General features: G+C 39.5%; 1 protein-coding gene across 1 annotated transcript in view; it reads left to right on the forward strand.

Annotated features, from left to right (window-relative positions):
* Window positions 1-18,818, forward strand: part of SPATS2L (spermatogenesis associated serine rich 2 like) — a 430,773-nt gene that overhangs the window by 399,334 nt on the left and 12,621 nt on the right. Inside the window, exons 10-11 of the mRNA XM_044060630.1 lie at window positions 1,726-1,828; window positions 12,339-12,559. Of these exons, the coding sequence (XP_043916565.1) occupies window positions 1,726-1,828; window positions 12,339-12,559 (324 nt within the window). The remainder of the gene's footprint in view (window positions 1-1,725; window positions 1,829-12,338; window positions 12,560-18,818) is intronic.

The following is an 18,818-nucleotide window of genomic DNA, read 5'->3' on the forward strand; positions in this document are numbered from 1 at the left end:
AAAGGTCTGGTTTCAGATTCCTGTGTTTTTATTTACTTATTTAATGTTTGTTTCCTGACCAGGAAGGTGAGCTGGCCAAAAGACCATTTTCAGTCATGACCTGAGTCATCAGGCAGAGACAACTACCTAAAGGGTGCATTAAATAACTTGACATGATAAAAAAGCTTTCAATGACTATGTTTGCTGTGTAGACAATGATATATACCTGCAGACAAAGTGGGTTTCAGCTGTGCAAGGTAAAGGTCTTACTATGTCTAGCAACCAGCAATAGCAGTGATGCTGTTCCTGTCAGAATTAACTGAAAGGTTTATATGCCCAATAGTATGTGCCTTCTTGTCTTCCTGTACCCATGTAATAGATCAGAACTCCATACACGTGACCATGCGGCCATCGGGTTCCACAAAAACACATCACTGTTTTCCAAATATCGATGCACGAAATAACATATACTATGACAGTTTACAAGCTGACAGCATTTCAAGGTCAATAATAATGCTTTCCATTGTTTTGCAGATAAGGTGTGTGAGGCTTATGGGTCTATAGTTGTCTAGAGTGAGAACTCAGTTGTGAAGAGGGTTGATGACAACCATTTTTCAAGTCTCAGGCACAAAGCCAGATTAGATGCTGTGGTTTAGTGGGTCAGTGAGACAGTGCTTCGTATGGAACACTAAGGCACATTATTAGGTCCGACGGAACGAGTGCTTTCTTTCTGAAGGGATTACTCTAGGGAGATTGTGTGTGTGGGAGGGACTCCAGGGATTCAAGGGTATGGAAGCAAGTTGGAGATATACTGAATTTGTCAGCTAATATACCTGCTGTGTCGCTCAGAGGCTGAACAGGTAGTGTCATTATGTATCAGCTCTGAGCAATGCTGGGTATTATTTCACAACTTCCTTGTATAATTGATTAAGAATGTATAATTGTCCTTGACAGGTATGTTGATTCTTGTTTCTTAGCTCTTTGTTTAGCTTCCTGAATTTAGTCGTCAAGGGCATTTTTTCAGTTTGGTTGCAACAGTTTTTCCTTTTCTTCTATAGCTTAATAATATTGGAGATCCACCAAAGAGGTTTGTTTCTAAACCTGGCACTGCATTTATTATGAAACAGGGCTGAGGTTTTGATGCAGATGTTAAGGAGTGAATAGAAGCTCTTAGTGAAAGCAGCTGTGTTTTTTATGAGGGGGTGGATGGGTCAAGGGGAGAGGTTCTCTTAAAGCTCTTCTGGTCTTCATCAAGCAGAAGTAGCTTGATCTTGGAGAAATCTCTGAAGATAATATAGTTTGCGAGGGTTTTGTTTGAGCTGTAATGGTGAAAAACACCGTGTGACTGTCAGACTTACCCGGCAAATGTATAATAGTAGGTATAGATTAATTGGTGCTACATTTGTGATGATGAAGTCCAAAACTTTGGAGCCTGTAATAAAGAAAAGTACCGTGTCACTTACTGAGCTTGCAGAGGTGAAGAATAAGAAGTGCTGGGCATATGTATTCGCAGTATTGTAAGTGCCCCAGTTAGTACAAGTTTATCAGATAAGGGTGTAGCAATTCTTGCAGGCAGCACTCATAATGGATTGAGCAGCACCATATCTGTGGAATTAAAACAGAACCTATAACATCAGTTAGTGGATATGCATTACTAAGCAAGAAAAACAGGTAATAAATGGCAGAAATATGACATTAAAATCTGTAATATGACACACAAAGCCTTGTCTCACTTATTTCTTTTAGCTTTTTGTAAGTGAACGTAAATATGATGAGGAACTGGGACGGTCTGCAAGATTCACCTGTGAAGTTGAACCACTGAAGGAAACAATCACATCATTTGGGGAAGGTGAGTTGTGCCATCAAAGTTGAGCAAGTATATAGGATGTGTGTGCAGAAGTACCATCCAGTGAAATGGTGTTGGACAGAATTCTCTTTTAATTCTAACACATTATTAACTTAGTTAGAGGAAAGGGTTAACTTTAAGATCCCTTTCCTCAGGGCAGGCTCCCATCCTGTCCTGCCTCCTGCAGGATTAACCCTATGTGGTTATTCTCTTGGCTTTCCACTCCTTTAATGACTGCTCAGAAGCATTATAGAAGAATGTCAGCACAGAGCATGGAAATGTGAGGGCTGAGACTGGAGTGGAGGTTTATTCATTCAGCCTGAACCAGTCTGTTTTGTTTACCTTCAGCCATGATGTCTGCATTATCAGGCACTATAACAACAGTCTGCCTCCATCCCAATTTCAACTGCCTGAACTGCATATTTGTAACTTTTATAGCACTGTACTACAGTTCATTAATTAACCTTGTACACCAGTGGGATCAAAGGTATCTATCATATGGAAGAATTGCCATATGGAATAATTAATTAGGAAGGAATTAAGTGCTGCTGTGATACATTTTTCAAGTTGCTGTAATATTTTTTCTGTGTCATAACATGATTACATATATGTTATTAGGAAATATGAAACAATACACAGATATAATGGAAGTCAAGCCTCTCTGGTGGCATCAAAGGATTAAGTCCTAAGTGTGGTCCAGTCGACTCAGGTTTGATTAGCAGTTCAGGTGACTGATGGTGTTGCAGGGAAGGATGGGTGTACTTATCCATGGTGGGAGGGTATTTGTCCATGACACTTCTTTAGAGTAGCTTTGGTCCAAAGAAGGGAGTTGCCCTTTTACGTAAGTGATGAGTATGGAAGATGGGGTGAAACGTAGATTGGGCATATAAAGAAAAAAAAAAGCAGGACTGATGTAGAGATAGTCAATGTCCCAGGACACCTGAAGGATCCACAACTGTCCCCAGCAAAAAATGTAGTAAGTAGGAGATGGGCTTGGCATACCCAGTGTGTCTGTGGGCCACTGGTGGCTGGGCCAATTGAATGAAATCCCAAGGGGGCAAAAAAATTTAAATAAAAATGTGATGTACATCTTGCATGTGTAGAGTAAGTTATTTTAATCTTGATAGCACAGGTGTGATCTGACTACCTAAACAGATATATGAGAAGCATCCTAGGTAGATTATTTGATGAAGCACTCATAATTTACTTGTATTTACCCTAAACAAGAAGATCCTAAAGTTACCAAAAATTAAACAAATTTATATTACTGAATTAGATCTCAGTTTTTATATATATATATATATATATATATATATATATATATATATATATATATATATATATATATATATATATATCTATATTTATATATATATATATATATATATATATGGATTTAGGAATGTTTACTGAATTCATGTTTCAACGAAAAGCAAACACTCGTGCTCAGTTTCGCGAAAGTGCTTTTTCACAGAAAATGCACTTTTGTGAAACAGAAATAAAAAAATAAAACACATCGCAAAAGGGCTGTTGCTGAGATCGCGGCACAGTGAGGATAAGGGAATATTCCCTTTTCCCTACTGTAGTGCGATCTCGGAGTGAGAATATAAATGTGGGGGGTGCAGGCGGGCTTGCCCCCTGCATAAACGTGATTACTGTTGGTTTTTTTTTTTAAGTTTATGATGCTTTTTATTTTTTTTATTTCTGTTTTGCGAAAGTGCATGTGTGTGTGTGTGTGTGTGTGTGTGTGTGTGTGTGTGTGTGTGTATATATATTTATGTATATATATATATATATATATATATGTGTGTGTGTGTGTGTGTGTGTGTGTATACATGTACACACACACACACACACACACACACACACACACACACACACACACACACACACACACACACACACACATATATGTATGTATCAACCCCATCTCATTATTTCAGCAACTCAGACACACATGCACACACATGTTCACAAATTCTAACTCATTGGGTCCAACATGCAGCCACTCCATCTAAAGAATAATCTGCCATTTTTATAATTTGTTAAATATAGAAAAAAAAGCATGAGTCTGTGTTTACTTCTTGTGTTACGTGAAAAGCATTGTAATGAAATACTGGAAGGAGTCACAGTGGCTGTGTTTGGCATTTATGGTTCTCATTTACCTTAAGGAACACTGATGTTCCAGCCATGAGCATGCCAGCATCTTGTATTGTCCCTTTCAGTTCTACTCTAGCTTGAAACTCCAGCTTCACTTTGCTTTTCTTGTGACACACCCTTATAAAATGCTTATGATCAGGTGACAGCCAACAAGGGAAGCAGCAATTAGCATCCTGTAAAGAAATATTCTCTTCCCTAAGTAAAGTCCCTTTAAGGAGTATGCTGTAATTATAACTGCCCATCTTACTGCAGGTTTAGCTAAAACTCCTGTCCTGGTGTTTTCTGCATATCTTCTTGGAGTGTTGTATTTGTACACCTTAAATCAGTGTTACATTACTGTTTTCTTGCCTTCATGTAATGAATAGGAAGGTGTAATGGAATACACCAAAATCCTAATAGTTAAGAGAAATGCTGATATTTGCATTTACTTAAATGGAGTCCAAGAAACAGATTATTTGATTTATATTTCACACTTCACATGAGGCATTTAATATGTCTTATCTCTTAAAAAATAAATGTTGAACCAACATTTCCTAAATATGTATGCATATTCTTATAACTAAAGAAATAGCATTAAATAGAAGTGTTGCCACATTGCAGTGCCTTGATTTATAGAACTGCTCTTTTTCTCTCAATTCAATAAATGTTGCTTTGTAATTATTTAAATCTGTGCCAACCAACTACTTTGGAGTTTACCTTTTAACTGTCCAGAATTTTGCAGACTGCCCCATCTTTAAAATGCATATACTATATTAAAATAAGCAACATTAGTAAAAAATGTTACAGTTTAGCAGCTCTCATTTTAAGTACAGAATTAATCGTGACATATTCGTTTAAACCTGGTTTGTGCATTGCATCTATCTAAATTGCCATAGTAGTTCCTTGTATTCTATAATTTTAATAGAGTATATGCATTTTAAATAGAATTTTAAACATAATTTTTGTATAAGAGGCACATGTTGAAATGTGGGTATATTTATGTATGTTTGGAGTTCCTATTAGATTGTCGAAACTCCGTTAACGCGAATACAAAATCATCAACATGTATTGCGCGAAATACGTAATCGTCAAATGTGCAAAACAGCGAAATTCGAAATGTCGAAGTGTTTTGGTTGGCCCGTCTGCGGTATAGCTCCGTAAGGTAAGGGTGTGATAGTTACAGACCTTAGGGTTAGGGTGCGGGTTAAGGTAAGTATATAGATAGGTAATGTGTGTAAGATTTAGTGTAGTGTTAGAAGTAGGGTTTTGTTAAATGTATTTATGTGTATTATTTATTTTGTTTGGGTATATCTACGTAGGGGAAGTGTGCTGTAGTTACGGACCTTAGGGTTAGGGAGGGGTTAAGGATAGTGCATAGATAGTTGTGTATGTGGGGTTTAGTGTAGAGTTAGAAGTAGAGTTTTAGTGCTTTACTTTAGGGTTAGGAGTAGGGCTTGCTTAGTGTATGTATGTGGTTTATTTATTTTGTTTGAGTAGGTAGTATGTAGCGGGTGGTGGGGGTGGCCGACTATGAGCGTTCGATATTTTAAATTTCGTGGTTTAGTGCATTCAGTATTTTCGCGGTTCGAGTAATATGTGTTGCTGTTTTGGTATTCGATATAATGGATTTTCATTGATTTGATCTAGACCCGTATGTTTGGTCACAAATAATATAGGAAGATTTTGGTTTTTATTAAGTTTTAATTAGCTTTTTACCATATATCTATCGTATTGGTTAAGTTTTAGACAGTGACTTTGTTTTCACTGATGGTAACATATGATGGACACTAAAGGATTAAGGAACTGTCATGAGGATGCAATGTGATTGGGTGATGTATGTTTTAAGTTGTATATAAGTCATGTGATTTTATATGGCATCAGGTTCTGATGAAGTCCTTGAGGGGATGAAAGTGCTTAACTTGTTGTTTTTCTAATAAATAGTTGGAACACACTCTTGACCTGGACAGCGTATTACGTGTACGTATTGTACTAAGGATGCCTATTGTGACGTGTGTGTGTTTGTGTGTGTGTGTGTGTGTGTGTGTGTGTGTGTGTGTGTGTGTGTGTGTGTGTGTGTGTGTGTATGCATGCACAAGTACATTATTGGTAAATGTTTCTACTCTTCCATTACATTTAATTTCAACTTGAAATAGCCATAATGTAGCACCACAAAGGCACTCCCATGTCTATACTTAAGCTAAAGACCCAAAGAATCAAGACACATAAAATAATCTCAAAGAAATGCTAATCTGGCACAAAACTATACTAAAATGTAACAAATCAATAAGATAAAACAATTTCAGCATAATTATTCTTTTTTTGTAGGTGTAACCCCCTTGCAGCCTGTACACCCCTATTACTTTTATATTTTTATAATAACATTGCTCAAACACAGAGAAGTAACACAATGTACATTAATGCATACTTTTCATTTTTGTTTTTCCCCCCAAGCAAATCAGTGTAAGAGAAAGAACTGCCAAGCAGCATGTGCCACAGAAATAGTAGGCAAGTATCACATCAGTGAAATACAAACCAACCATAAGTACACTGAGCAAGTGGGATTCTGTCCAAACTAAATATAGCAGGAGCAGGAAAACTTGCTACTGTAGGTAATACTACTGTATTGAAGCTGTATGGCTAAGCTTTACCATTTATGTGTTTAACCATCAAAACTGAGAACAGTTAAATTTGAATCGTCAAGGCAACAGTAAGAAGTCAAACTTCCTATAAGATACTGAAAGCTCCTTGCAGAGGTGCTTTCCCCACTGCACTCCTACAACACATATATTCTAACTCTGAGATCACTGTTTCTTGGATTAAAGATAATTCTTTTGAGGTAATGCAGTCTCAGAATTAGGATATATTAAAACACAGTCTCTAATTATGCTAGCATTTTGGAGTGTTGAATAAATGTGCAGTGTTCTGTCTTGCTTCCCTGCTGTTGAGATTTTATTACACTGCAGTACGTGTGCATAATTCTTTTTACCACATTTTGTGGACAGTGATGGGAGAAGGCCTTCCATTCATTTATTATCCCATGTCATTAGCTTACATGTGCCTGCATCTTTAAAAAGAAATGTTTCCTTATTTTCCCACCACTCACAGCAGTATGGAGGGAAAGGCGCATCCTAGGTGACTGGAGAATTCGTATTCTAGTGTCAGTGTGTGCAAGAACAAAGGGGACATTCACAAGTGGTATCAAACTCTTGTCACACTGCATGAAAGTTCTGGACAGGTTGACTGACAAACAGATACACAGAGTAGTAGAAAGTAAGATGGGAGATGAATAGCTCAGATTCAGATCTGAATGCAACACAACCAACCCAATGTTTGCAGTGAGGCAGATAGTTGAGAAGAAGCTGCAGACGAAGAAACAGGCCCTCTCCTTATTCCTAGACTTGGAGAAAGCAAATGACAAAGTCCCAAGAAGTCAGATTCAGGTGGTCAAGTGATGGTTTAAAGTCCCAGAAACATTGGTACAATTAGTGCAGTCTGTCAACAAGTCACAATGATACAAGTACAGTGTTCAGACTCATAGAGGGGTTCCCATTGGGAGTACACTTGCATCAGGGTTCATCTCTGAGCCCACTGCTGTTCATACTGGTGACAAAATACATCAGCAAACAGGTCAGAGGAGACAGATCAACAAAGCTGCTGTATGCAGATAATGTGGCATTACAGGTAAACTCTTAGCAAGACCTTCAGCAAAGGATGGGGGAGTGGAATGCAAAACTGAAGGTACATGGGATGAAACCAAGTTCAGATAAGACAGTAGTGATAGCAGCAAATGTGGGAAATCAGCAGAAGTAGAGAAATGAGATAGAAGGGAAAATAGTAAAACAAGTTAACAACTTCAAGTACCTAGGATGGGTAGTTGAGGAGAAGGGAAGTCTGGCAGCCAACTAGAACAGAGAGTCAGGGTAGTGTATTTCAGAAGAATGCCAAAGAATCTGAAAAGTAAGGTTTATAAAACAGTGATGTGACCAGTACTTCTGTATATTGCAAAAACCTGTACAGTGAAGGCAGAGCAGTTGAAGAAGCTAAAGATGATGGAGATAAAGTGTCTGAGATTGGTAGGATGCACACTGTGGGACAAAAGAAGATATGATGACATCAGAACAGAACTCCAAGTGGCTCCAACTGCAGAGAAGATAAAGGAAAACAGATCACAGTGATTTGGTTACAGGAAAGCAGAGAAGATAAAGGAAAACAGATGATAGTGATTTGGGTAAGCAGAGTGTTGTAAAGTAAAAACAGTTCATGGATAGTATTATTTTGCACAGACAGGTTCAGTAAAAAAAATGAACTCTTTACTAATACGGTTAAATGAATGGCTAATGGTAAGATTTTCCTAGTAAACTCTGTTTTATTGAATTAAATGGAAGTAAAACCTTGTTTAATGTACGTTGTGAGAAACTGATGCAAAATATTAATAAGTAAGTTATTGTGAAGTTACCTAAGCATATATTCAATACTGCAAAAATAAAAGACACAAAATGTACCAAAGGAAGAAAAAGCCTCCAAATGAACACTAAGCTCCTCAAGGGTGACTGTTTAGAAGGCCCTCATCTTCATTTACCTTATGGGTGGGTTGTTCATACCAGAGAACAGTAATCAGCTCATCAGGTTTCCATAGGAAACAGATCCTTCAAATGCGGCCAGGTCATATGACTGAGGCAGACACTGTAAACTGCAGTAAAACAAAATAAACTAAACTGATTGACGGACAGCCAAGATTATACATTTCAGAGCACTTACTTTATAAATGTACCTAACTGTCAGGCCAACTCAGCTGCACAAAGCCATGGGACTTAACAGTGAAGAATCTTTAGGAGCTAGTAAATAAAATACTTCTGTCATCTTGTGGCTATAGTTTGCTATTGCAAGAAAGAATGTCTAATAATCTCAGTAAGGGTAACATTTTTATTGATGCAGCTGCTGGTGTGCCTCTTTGAAAGACATTTAAATATACAGTGCTTATGCTGTTTTTGGTAGTATTTCACAAATGTTCCACAGAATTTCACTGACATTATACACTGGGGAAAAAAATCAGCATTCATCATCTTCTTTCGGCTGTTCCCATTAGGGGTCGCCACAGCAGATCACCTGTTTCCATTTCTTCCTGTCCTCTGCATCTTGCTCTGTCACACCAACCACCTGCATGTTCTCTCTCACCACATCCATAAACCTTAACTTAGGCCTTCCTCTTTTCTTGTTACCTGGTAACTTCACCCTTAGCATCTTTTTCCCAATATACTCAGCATCCCTCCTCAGCACATGTCCAAACCAACGTAATCGTGCCTCTCTGGCTTTGTCTCCAAACCTTCCAACCTGGGCTGACCCTCTAATATACTTATTCCTAATCCTGTTCACCCTCGTCACACCCAGTGCAAATCTTAACATCTTTAATCCTGCCGCATCCAACTCAAACTCCTGCCTTTTTGTCAATGCCACTGTCTCCAACCCATATAACACAGCTGGCCTCACTACCCTCTTGTAGACCTTCCCTTTCACTCTTACAGGTACTCGTCCGTCACAAATCTCTCCTGACACTCTTCTCCACCCACTCCATCCTGCCTGTATTCTCTTCTTCACCTCTCTTCCACACTCACCATTACTCTGAACTATTGACCCCAAGTATTTAAACTCATCCACCTTCGCCACCTCTACTCCTTGCATCCTCACCATTCCTCTATCCTCCCTCTCATTCACACACATATATTCTGTCTTAGTCCTGCTGACCTTCATTCCTCTTCTCTCTAGAGCATATCTCCATCTCTCCAGGGTCTCCTCCACCTGTTTCCTACTCTCACTACAGATCACAATGTCATCTGCAAACATCATAGTCCATGGGGAAAAAAAATCAGCATTAATTTATTTATTTTTCAGCTGGGTATATTAAGTAGTGCTTCGTGGACACTTTTCAATCTCAGCCCAGGCCAAAAAACCAAGGGTGAACGTAAAAAGAAGTTATGTTCTTACCATAATGTTCCATGTGTGTTGTCTGTCTCATCCTTTATTCTCACTGGTGGGTTGGATCCGATGCGTCACATCCGTCTCGGCGATTTCACCAGCTCAAGGTCTTCAGCAAAGCTCATGGGCCTCATTCTTTACCCATAATGCTAATAATAATAATAATAATAATAATAATAATAATAATAATAATAATAATAGTAACCTCATAGTCACCTCAGGTCTTGTTTGCCCCCAGCAGCACATGGAAGAAGAATTTATATAGTAACAGCTTCCTGATATACATGAGAGGGTATATCTATACCTATACATGCGACTATGAATTAGTATCAGACTGAGAAGGTATATGCTCTGAGGCTATATGGTCCTGCTGAATCCCTAAGTCTACCAGGAGTATAGGCAGGAGACAAGGAGGGAAGGTTGTGAGAACAAAGGAGGAAATGGACAACATACATGGAACATTATGGTAAGAACATAACTTCTTTATGTGATGTTGTCAATCTCGCCTTTATTCTCACTTGTGGGACCACGTCCCAAACAACAAAACTCTCTGGTAGCTCATGGGAGAATATTCCTCACAGCCATAGAACCAAAGGAGACTCTACTCCTAGATGCCAAATCTACTTTGTATTGAGTAATAAAGGTATGAGGTTTTGCCCAAGTAGCCACAGCACAGATATTATCCACTGGTAATTTATCTGGAAAGCTGCAGATGTGGCCACAAATCTAGTGGAACGAGCTTTAACCAGATTTGGGAGGGCTCTGTTTTTAGAATTGTAAATATGGAATATGAGCAATGATAGGTATCTAGATAAAGTGACTTTTGAAACTGGCTGACCTTTTCTTGTATCAGAATATGAGACAAAAAGCTGATCTGATTTTCTTAATTCTGAAGTTTTATGTAAATAGAAATGTAACTATCTGTGGACATCTAGGAGATGCAAGGAATACTCTCCCTTATTTTGGAACTTGGGAAAGAAAACTGGAAGGTCTATATATTTCTACAGTCTTTAATGGGCTGATGGTCAACTTATTTTAGATTAAAGTCTCACAATAGATTTTTTTCAGAATTCTGATATTGTTCTGAGACTTGATATCAACTGCTTAAAGAGGGTTGTTGATATTTTAAAGATCCCATGACATTTTGTTAGTGAATAACAAAAGCAGTAGTGAGTTAACAACTGAAGCTTCCTGTTCTCCACAGGAGAATGTGCTATAATCAAACATATTAGTAGATGTAAAACAAAATGCCCTGTTGTTGTCGTAGTGGAAGATCTATTTTGTAACTATAACCCTAGTTTGCTAATTTATTAAGCCTAATAGCCTGCTGATTCAAATCCATGCTTTAGACTGATGAAAACAGCTCCAGAATATTATCTATTTTTCCCAGTTTATAAATAATTGATTGGTTACGGAGTATATAGTAAATGTATTTATTTATTTAGCATTTGTTTACCGGGAAAGTCGAACTGGACCAGAGCCCATTTTCAGTGGAGGCCTGGAGAAAAACACTTCAGATGCACGTCTTTGGAATATTGTGCTGAACTTAAAACAGAACCAGGCATGTTCTGTATGACAATATTGCATTTAGTAATGCAGTCAGTTATCCAGTTGCAAATATTTTTTCAAGAATTTAGCTAGAATATAGGGTGATACTCATTAGCTAGTGATGGTGTTTTGAGCTTAGTGATGACCCTAGTTATAGTGTACTTGAAACTGCACATTAAGATTTCTGTAGTAAGTGTAAGAGTATAGCTGTCTGTTTTTTAAGATTTTACGTTGGAGTGTATGGAAATCGGGTCAAAGGTAATTTGTTTAAGATAAGCCTGGATAGTTTTACACATTTTACATTTTGTTTGCTGCCTTTCTACTAAGATATACTGTACTTGTACTTACTGTATTTTAGATCTTGCATTATTTTACTGCTGTCATATGTTCGCAGGTAAGTACTAGGCTATCTGCCTTTGCAGGACATTTAAGCCTAGCCAATTTCCCTTTTTTGTGTTCAGAGTAACCTGTCCCATTTGGTTATAGATCACCCTTACCCATCCCATGGTTGATAATTATATACATATATATAAACCTCGTAAAAAGAATAACAGGGATTATAGCATAGATAATATGAGATGAAATATGCATGGGATAAAGTAATTAGGTTTTGCCTCTGTACATTAGTAGTACAGGGGCAGTCCTGGGGTACATTTTCTGTTTCCCATCCATAGATCTAAGCTGCACTTGAAAATGGACAGGGATGAACTGTGTTTAATGTGAATGGGGAGTCTGTTCTATAGTGTCATTCATTAAAAAAATATTGCAAACCACATCTTGACCAATATAACTATAGTGACTAGATAGTTTATGGAGAAATGTATCATACTAACTGTTGGTATTACATTTGCAGTATCCCATCCAAAGAACAGCTACTCCACAAGGACCCCCTGCACAACAATTCTATCGTCTCTGAGCATGCAACCTGTGGTTAAGAAGCAGTCATTGTCAGTTCAGCAGTCTGCTCCCTCTAGTACTTCTGATGGTCCAGCTACAACATTGAACAGAACTGGTTCAAAACTCAGTCATAGCCGATCAGAAGTACCAGCTAAAGCTGGCTCAAAAAACAATCAGGTAAGGAATCGGCAAATGCTCAGATAACAGTGGCAACCTTTCTGAACATTCTGTTACATTTGCATAATAGCAGAAGGAGGTAGTAAGCCTATTTTTCCTGTCATTTAAGAGCATTTAACATTTCACCCCCCATCCTTAACTAACCCTTTATCATTTCTTCCACCTATCAAATGCAATTTTGAATGTCTCCAAGGTCCCCTTCTCCAGTACATATTTTCTGTGTTCCATTACTTGGATCTACTACCCACTCTGTGAAGAACTACTTTTCAGGTTCCATGAATTACTTTGACCCTAAAATCTGTTGCCTGAGCTCCCTCTGTCTATCCTTGTCCTTTCTGTTCAGAACAACCTATTTACATCTCCAAGACATGACCTTGTGTTACAGTATCCATCTCCCTCTCTTTTCTGTTCTGGAGTAAAAAGAGCTCTATCTCTTCTAGCCTATGATCATATTTCTTCCTCTCCATCTCATAGATCTTTCTAGTAGCTTCTTTCTGGACTCATTACAGCAACCTGATATAATTTTCCTTATATAACCTTCAAGACTGCATGCAGCATTCAAGGTGTGATCTGACCAAAGCCCTGTATAGCAGAAGCATTGCCTCTTTCCTTCTGGAATCCACCCCCCCCAGGATATACCCCCTAGGATTCTCTTTGCTGCTGCCACTGCCCTCTCATTTTTCTCCAAGTGAGCCAGTCCAGGTGTGCTCAATACCCCCAGATCCCTTTTCTGCTCTGTTTTCATCACTTTCACTCTTTCCAGATGGTACTTCACATTAGCATTACCTCTCCACTTTTTTGCATAAGTATTCTGGAGAGAGCCAAAAATAACGGGGAACTGCAACCCAAAATCAGGGACAGATTTTAAATATTACTCTGATTCACTTAAAATGTGCTAGAACAACAGGTTTTGCATCAACATGCATTTTCTAAACAGTAAGAAGTATAGACCTCTAATGTCTGGCATTATTAATTGAATGTAATCCTCAAAGATTTAGCAAAAAAAAAATATGAGGAACTAGGCAGAAATATGAAATAAAATCAGGGACATTCTGCAAGATCAGAGAGAGTTGAGAGGTATGCAGACCAAGGTTGTTATGGCCTGTGGCCAGCACTTTTTGCATTTGTTTGCTTTACACCTTAACTGCCACCTTTCTTACCTCATGTTCAGCCTTTCCGAACTCTTTTCTAGAATCTTCCAGATCCTCCATTGCTACAGTTATCACTGAGTTATCAGTAATGACACAGATCCTTTTTTTTTCTTATAATATGTTTGAGGAAAGTGCACTGAAAAGTTCCAGACCCCATGACAGACTTGTGGTGTACTCCAATAGTCACATTTCTAACTCCTGTCATTGTCTCTCTGACCACAAGTCTCTGTGTCATCATTCATTATCATCAACCCCCCTTTTCCTATTTTCTACATGACTTGGGGTGTGTGTTAACTGTCACCATCTCTCCCTATTCAGTATCACTCTCCTGCCTTCTTTGACACTCATGCCTGACTGTCACAGGTCTTCTGTCACACAGTCCATCCACCTCTTTGCTGAATGCTCTTGTTTCCTTCTGCCTTATTCCTCTCTGTCCCAAATCTTCTTCAGCCAATTGTCTTCTGCTTTTCTGCACATGTGCCAGAACCACCATATTCTGTTCTCTTTGACCTTTTCTGCAATTGGAGCTACTTTGACTTCTGCTCTTATGTCCTTATTTATTCATTTGTCCCACAGTGTTCATCCTACCACCCATCTCAAGCACTTCATCTTCATCACCTCTAGCTTTCTCATCTGTTCTGCCTTTACTGCCTAGGTTTCTGTACCATACAGTACTGCTGGTCGAACCACTTTTCAGCTTCTTTGGCATTCTCCTGTCATATACTACACCTGACATTATGTACTAGTTGGCTGCAGACCCTGTGATTCTAGTTTTGACCTCCTCATTCAGACTTCCCTTCTCCTGAACCATCCCTCCCAGATACTTTAAGCTTAATCTGCTCACTAATTTCCCTTCTATCTCAATTCTCAGCTTCTTCCAAACTCCACCATTTGCTACCATTACAACTGTGTTATCTGAATTCATTTTCATCCCATGTGTCTTCAGTTTTGCATTCCATGTACCTACTCTTTGCTGAAGGGGTGTATATCATATGTCCAAATGCTCACAAGTCCGAACGCCAAAACATCGAACTGGTAAGTTCGAAGTCCGAAAATAGCGACGCCAAGGAACATCAATTTCTTTCCCAGGGAAAGAAGTTGGAGGGCCGGTTCCACGGCTTCACTATTTCCTTCACTGTGGTGTTATCTCAAAGTTGGTATATTTAAGTAAGGGGGTGTGGGGGGGGCGTGGGAGGTGAAGCCCCCCACATTAGAAGCAGTATTTAGTGTTTGTGTGTTTCCGTGTTTTGTACCGGAACAGCGATTTTTTCCCTGGGAAAAAATCTCTGTTCTGAGTGTTCAAAGTATTATGTTTTCAAACTTTTGGGTTTGATATTTACATAGTCGAAGTTTTGAGACTTCGACTATGTGCTATAGACCCTGCTGAAGTTCTTGGTCAGAGTCTGCCTGTAATGTCACATCATCTACATACAGCAACTCTATTGATCTGACTCCTCCAACATTTTGCTAATGTAACCCATCTCCAGTATGACCAGCAGTGGGCTCAGATCTGAACGGATTTGAACCCACAACAATGGGGAACCCCTCTGCAAGATCAGGCACTGTTTGTACTTAAGTCATTGGGTCCTTGTTGTTCATAGCTTTTACTAATTCTACCAGTGTTTCTGGGACTTCAAACTACCGCATGACTTCCAAAATTAACTTTTCTAGCACCTTGTCATATGCTTTCTCCAAGTCTAGGAATGCCTAGTTGTACTACTTCTTCATCTCTAGCTTCTTCTCACCTATGTCCCTCTGAAAACATTGTGTCAGCTGTGCTGCATCCTGATCTGAATCCAAACTGCTCAGCTCCCATCTTATATTTTACAACTCTGCATATTGTTTATCAAGCACCCTCTCCAGAACTATCATGCAATGTGATTGGAGTTTGATACTGTGCTGCCCACAGCTGTGAATGTCCCCTTTGTTCTTGAACACTGGCACTAGTATGATTGTTCACCAGTCATGTGGAATACACCTTTCTCTCCATACTGCTAAGAGCAGCCTCATGAGCTATTTCTCTCCATCTCACCCAGCATATTTATCCTATCTGCTGTGACCTCATCTGAGCCTGCTGCTTTCCCTGACTTCATTTTCCTTAATGCTGTTCTTACTTCTTCTATTGTGGGCTCCTCCTATTCTCTCATTGTAGACTGTGTCCGAGGCAGTACAACTTCTGCGGGATTTTCTTCATTCATGAGCTGCTGGAAGTACTCCTTCCACATGCCTTTGATGTCCTATGGACTGGTGAGAAGGTTGTTGCTAGCATCCCTTAGGAAGGGTATCTGACTGTCATCTTTATCTTTCGGTCTTTGTCTTGCAACCTAATATAATTCTTTTGTGTCATCTACTGCCTTACTTTCCAGAAGCTGGTAGAGTGCCTATGATGCCCCTTGTTCTTTGCTATTGCCACTCCTTTCTTAGCTTCTTTGTTAGCCAACCAGTATTCCTTCCTAGCCTGGTCTGTCTGTTTTATCTCCCACTTTTTCCTGCACTCTTCCTTTCTTTTGATTACTTCCTGGACTTCTGCATTCCACGACCAGCTTTCCTTATGTAACTTATTTCCATACCTGGTTCGGCCGCATATCTTTTCTGTAGTCCTAACACATACTGTTTTTAGGCGCTACCATTCTTCTTCAACTCTACCCATTCCCTCTTTTTCTTGAGGTGCTAGAGCCCTGATTAATTCCTTGAACTGTTGTGCTTTCTCTCCAATCAACTTCCGGGTGTTCATCCTGGTCTCTGTTGACCTTAAAGCCTTCTCTGAGCACTGTTTGCAGCTGATTGTGGCAGCCAGTGGTTTATGCTGTGGGCCAACTGTTTCACTGGGGATGACATTGCAATCACTGATTCTACTCAAATGGCCTTTCCTTACTAGGAGGAAGTCTACCTGAGTTGCATGTTGGCCACTCTTGTATGTGACCTTGTGACTATCTCTCCTTCTCAACCATGTGTTGACTAATATCAAGCCATTTGCCAGACAGAAGTCTAGAATAGCCTCTCTTTCTTTTTTCCTGTTGCCCTGCCCATGTGGACTCATACAGTCCTCATATCATGTTTTGTCTGACCCAATAAGTGCATTCAAGTCACCCATTATTAACACCATCTTATGTTGTCCTGCTTTGTCTAGTGTGTCCTGCAACTGCTGTCTGAAAACACTCTTTGCCTTGTTATCACACCATTGCTGAAGGGCATAGGCTGAGATTATGAACAGTGCCCTCTCCTTATCACAATTCCAACATCGTTTTAACCTGTCCTCCTCCTGAATAGTAGACTCTGGATCCCAAGCCAAGTGGCTTGTTGCATTGTTCTTCCATCTTGTCTCCTGGATACATAGAATGTTCAGCCTCCTCCTTACTATCATGTCATCCACTTCCAAGCTGTTTCCTGTCAGTGAACTTAGTAGCAATTCTTAGTTCTTGTTTAGCAAGTTGATGGTTTTACATCCAGCTTTCATTCAACAGAAATGGCCCAGATAACTCAAGCTGAGCAACTGGACACTAGCCAGCCAGTATCTTACTGAGCCAGGGCTGCTGGGATTTATGACAGGCACACACTGTCCAACAGGGGTACAGGCACCCCTCCCACCATTAGCATGGATCCCTGGAGTAGGTTGGAGTAGGCCTGGACCTCAAACCACTTATCGGCAGCAAATAATCATGCCCATTTGAAGACATTAGTCAACATGACCAAATCACCTAAAGTCATATTTTACACCATTGAGTGGCTAGCCCTGCCACAGTATACAGTCTTTGATATGTGTTCTATCATTAGGATATGGAGCATCACAGTAGATGTCCAAAACTGTTGTTTTATACTACTTTTCTTCCTTTAGGGCACCATGTAGAGTTTGAGTTGCTACCCACAGCTCCATTCATTTTTTGCAGTATGAGATGGAAATACTCAGCATGCTTTTCAGAAGTTGGAAGAGACACAGGGAGAACATACAAACTCCAGACAGGCATTGGTCAGAGGTCAGGATCAAACCTTGTGCCTTGTGCAAGGGAGGCGAAAACCTTAACCATTATACCTGCCATTCAACCATATAGTCATTAGGTTCCTTAGTCTTGGTCCTGGTACCAATTCGTCCAGTTTTCCTGCCAAATTATAGTGTGGGACTGAATTAAAGGCCATGCCTGCTAAAGTCTAGTTAAACTGCATCTACAGGTAATCCCCTGTCAAATTCCCCAGTAACTCAATCTTAAAACAATATCAGCTTTAACTAGCAGCTCCTTCTGCCATGAACTCAAATTTGTTGCTGTTCTGAAGACTGTTGACTTTTAAAATTATACGAGCATTCTCCTCATGTTTTTCCCCATGACATTCTCTGTGAATGTTGTTAAGAGAACAGACATGAACTTCCCTGGATTTTTTTGGCAATCTCTTGCTTTGTACAAGGGTACCACGTTTGTTGCCCTACAGGCCTCTGGCACTTCTGCACTAGACAGTGATTTCTGTTAAAGGAGTCTGACAGCATACTTGGTATATTTCTGAGAACTCTGGGAGACAGTTCTTTAGGTCCTTGTGCTTATCTCCCTAAGGCAAACAGTTCTCTCTAAACCTCTTCCTTTCTGTTCTGTTGTCTCTAAACCTCTTCCTTTCTGTTCTGTTGTCTGTAAACCTCTTCCTTTCTGTTCTGTTGTCTCTAAACCTCTTCCTTTCTGTTCTGTTGTCTGTAAACCTCTTCCTTTCTGCTCTGTTGTCTGTAAACCTCTTCCTTTCTGCTCTGTTGTCTCTAAACCTCTTCCTTTCTGTTCTGTTATCTCTAAACCTCTTCCTTTCTGTTCTGTTGTCTGTAAACCTCTTCCTTTCTGTTCTGTTGTCTGTAAACCTCTTCCTTTCTGTTCTGTTGTCTGTAAACCTCTTCCTTTCTGTTCTGTTGTCTGTAAACCTCTTCCTTTCTGTTCTGTTGTCTGTAAACCTCTTCCTTTCTGCTCTGTTGTCTGTAAACCTCTTCCTTTCTGCTCTGTTGTCTCTAAACCTCTTCCTTTCTGTTCTGTTATCTCTAAACCTCTTCCTTTCTGTTCTGTTGTCTCTAAACCTCTTCCTTTCTGCTCTGTTGTCTGCCCACTGTTCTCCCCATTTTTTTTTTGCTTCCCTCCCAGTGT

This window comes from Protopterus annectens, chromosome 2.part0 (genome assembly GCF_019279795.1).
Source record: "Protopterus annectens isolate FY-2018-M chromosome 2.part0, PAN1.0, whole genome shotgun sequence".
In the NCBI taxonomy this organism is placed as follows: Eukaryota; Metazoa; Chordata; order Ceratodontiformes; family Protopteridae; genus Protopterus; species Protopterus annectens.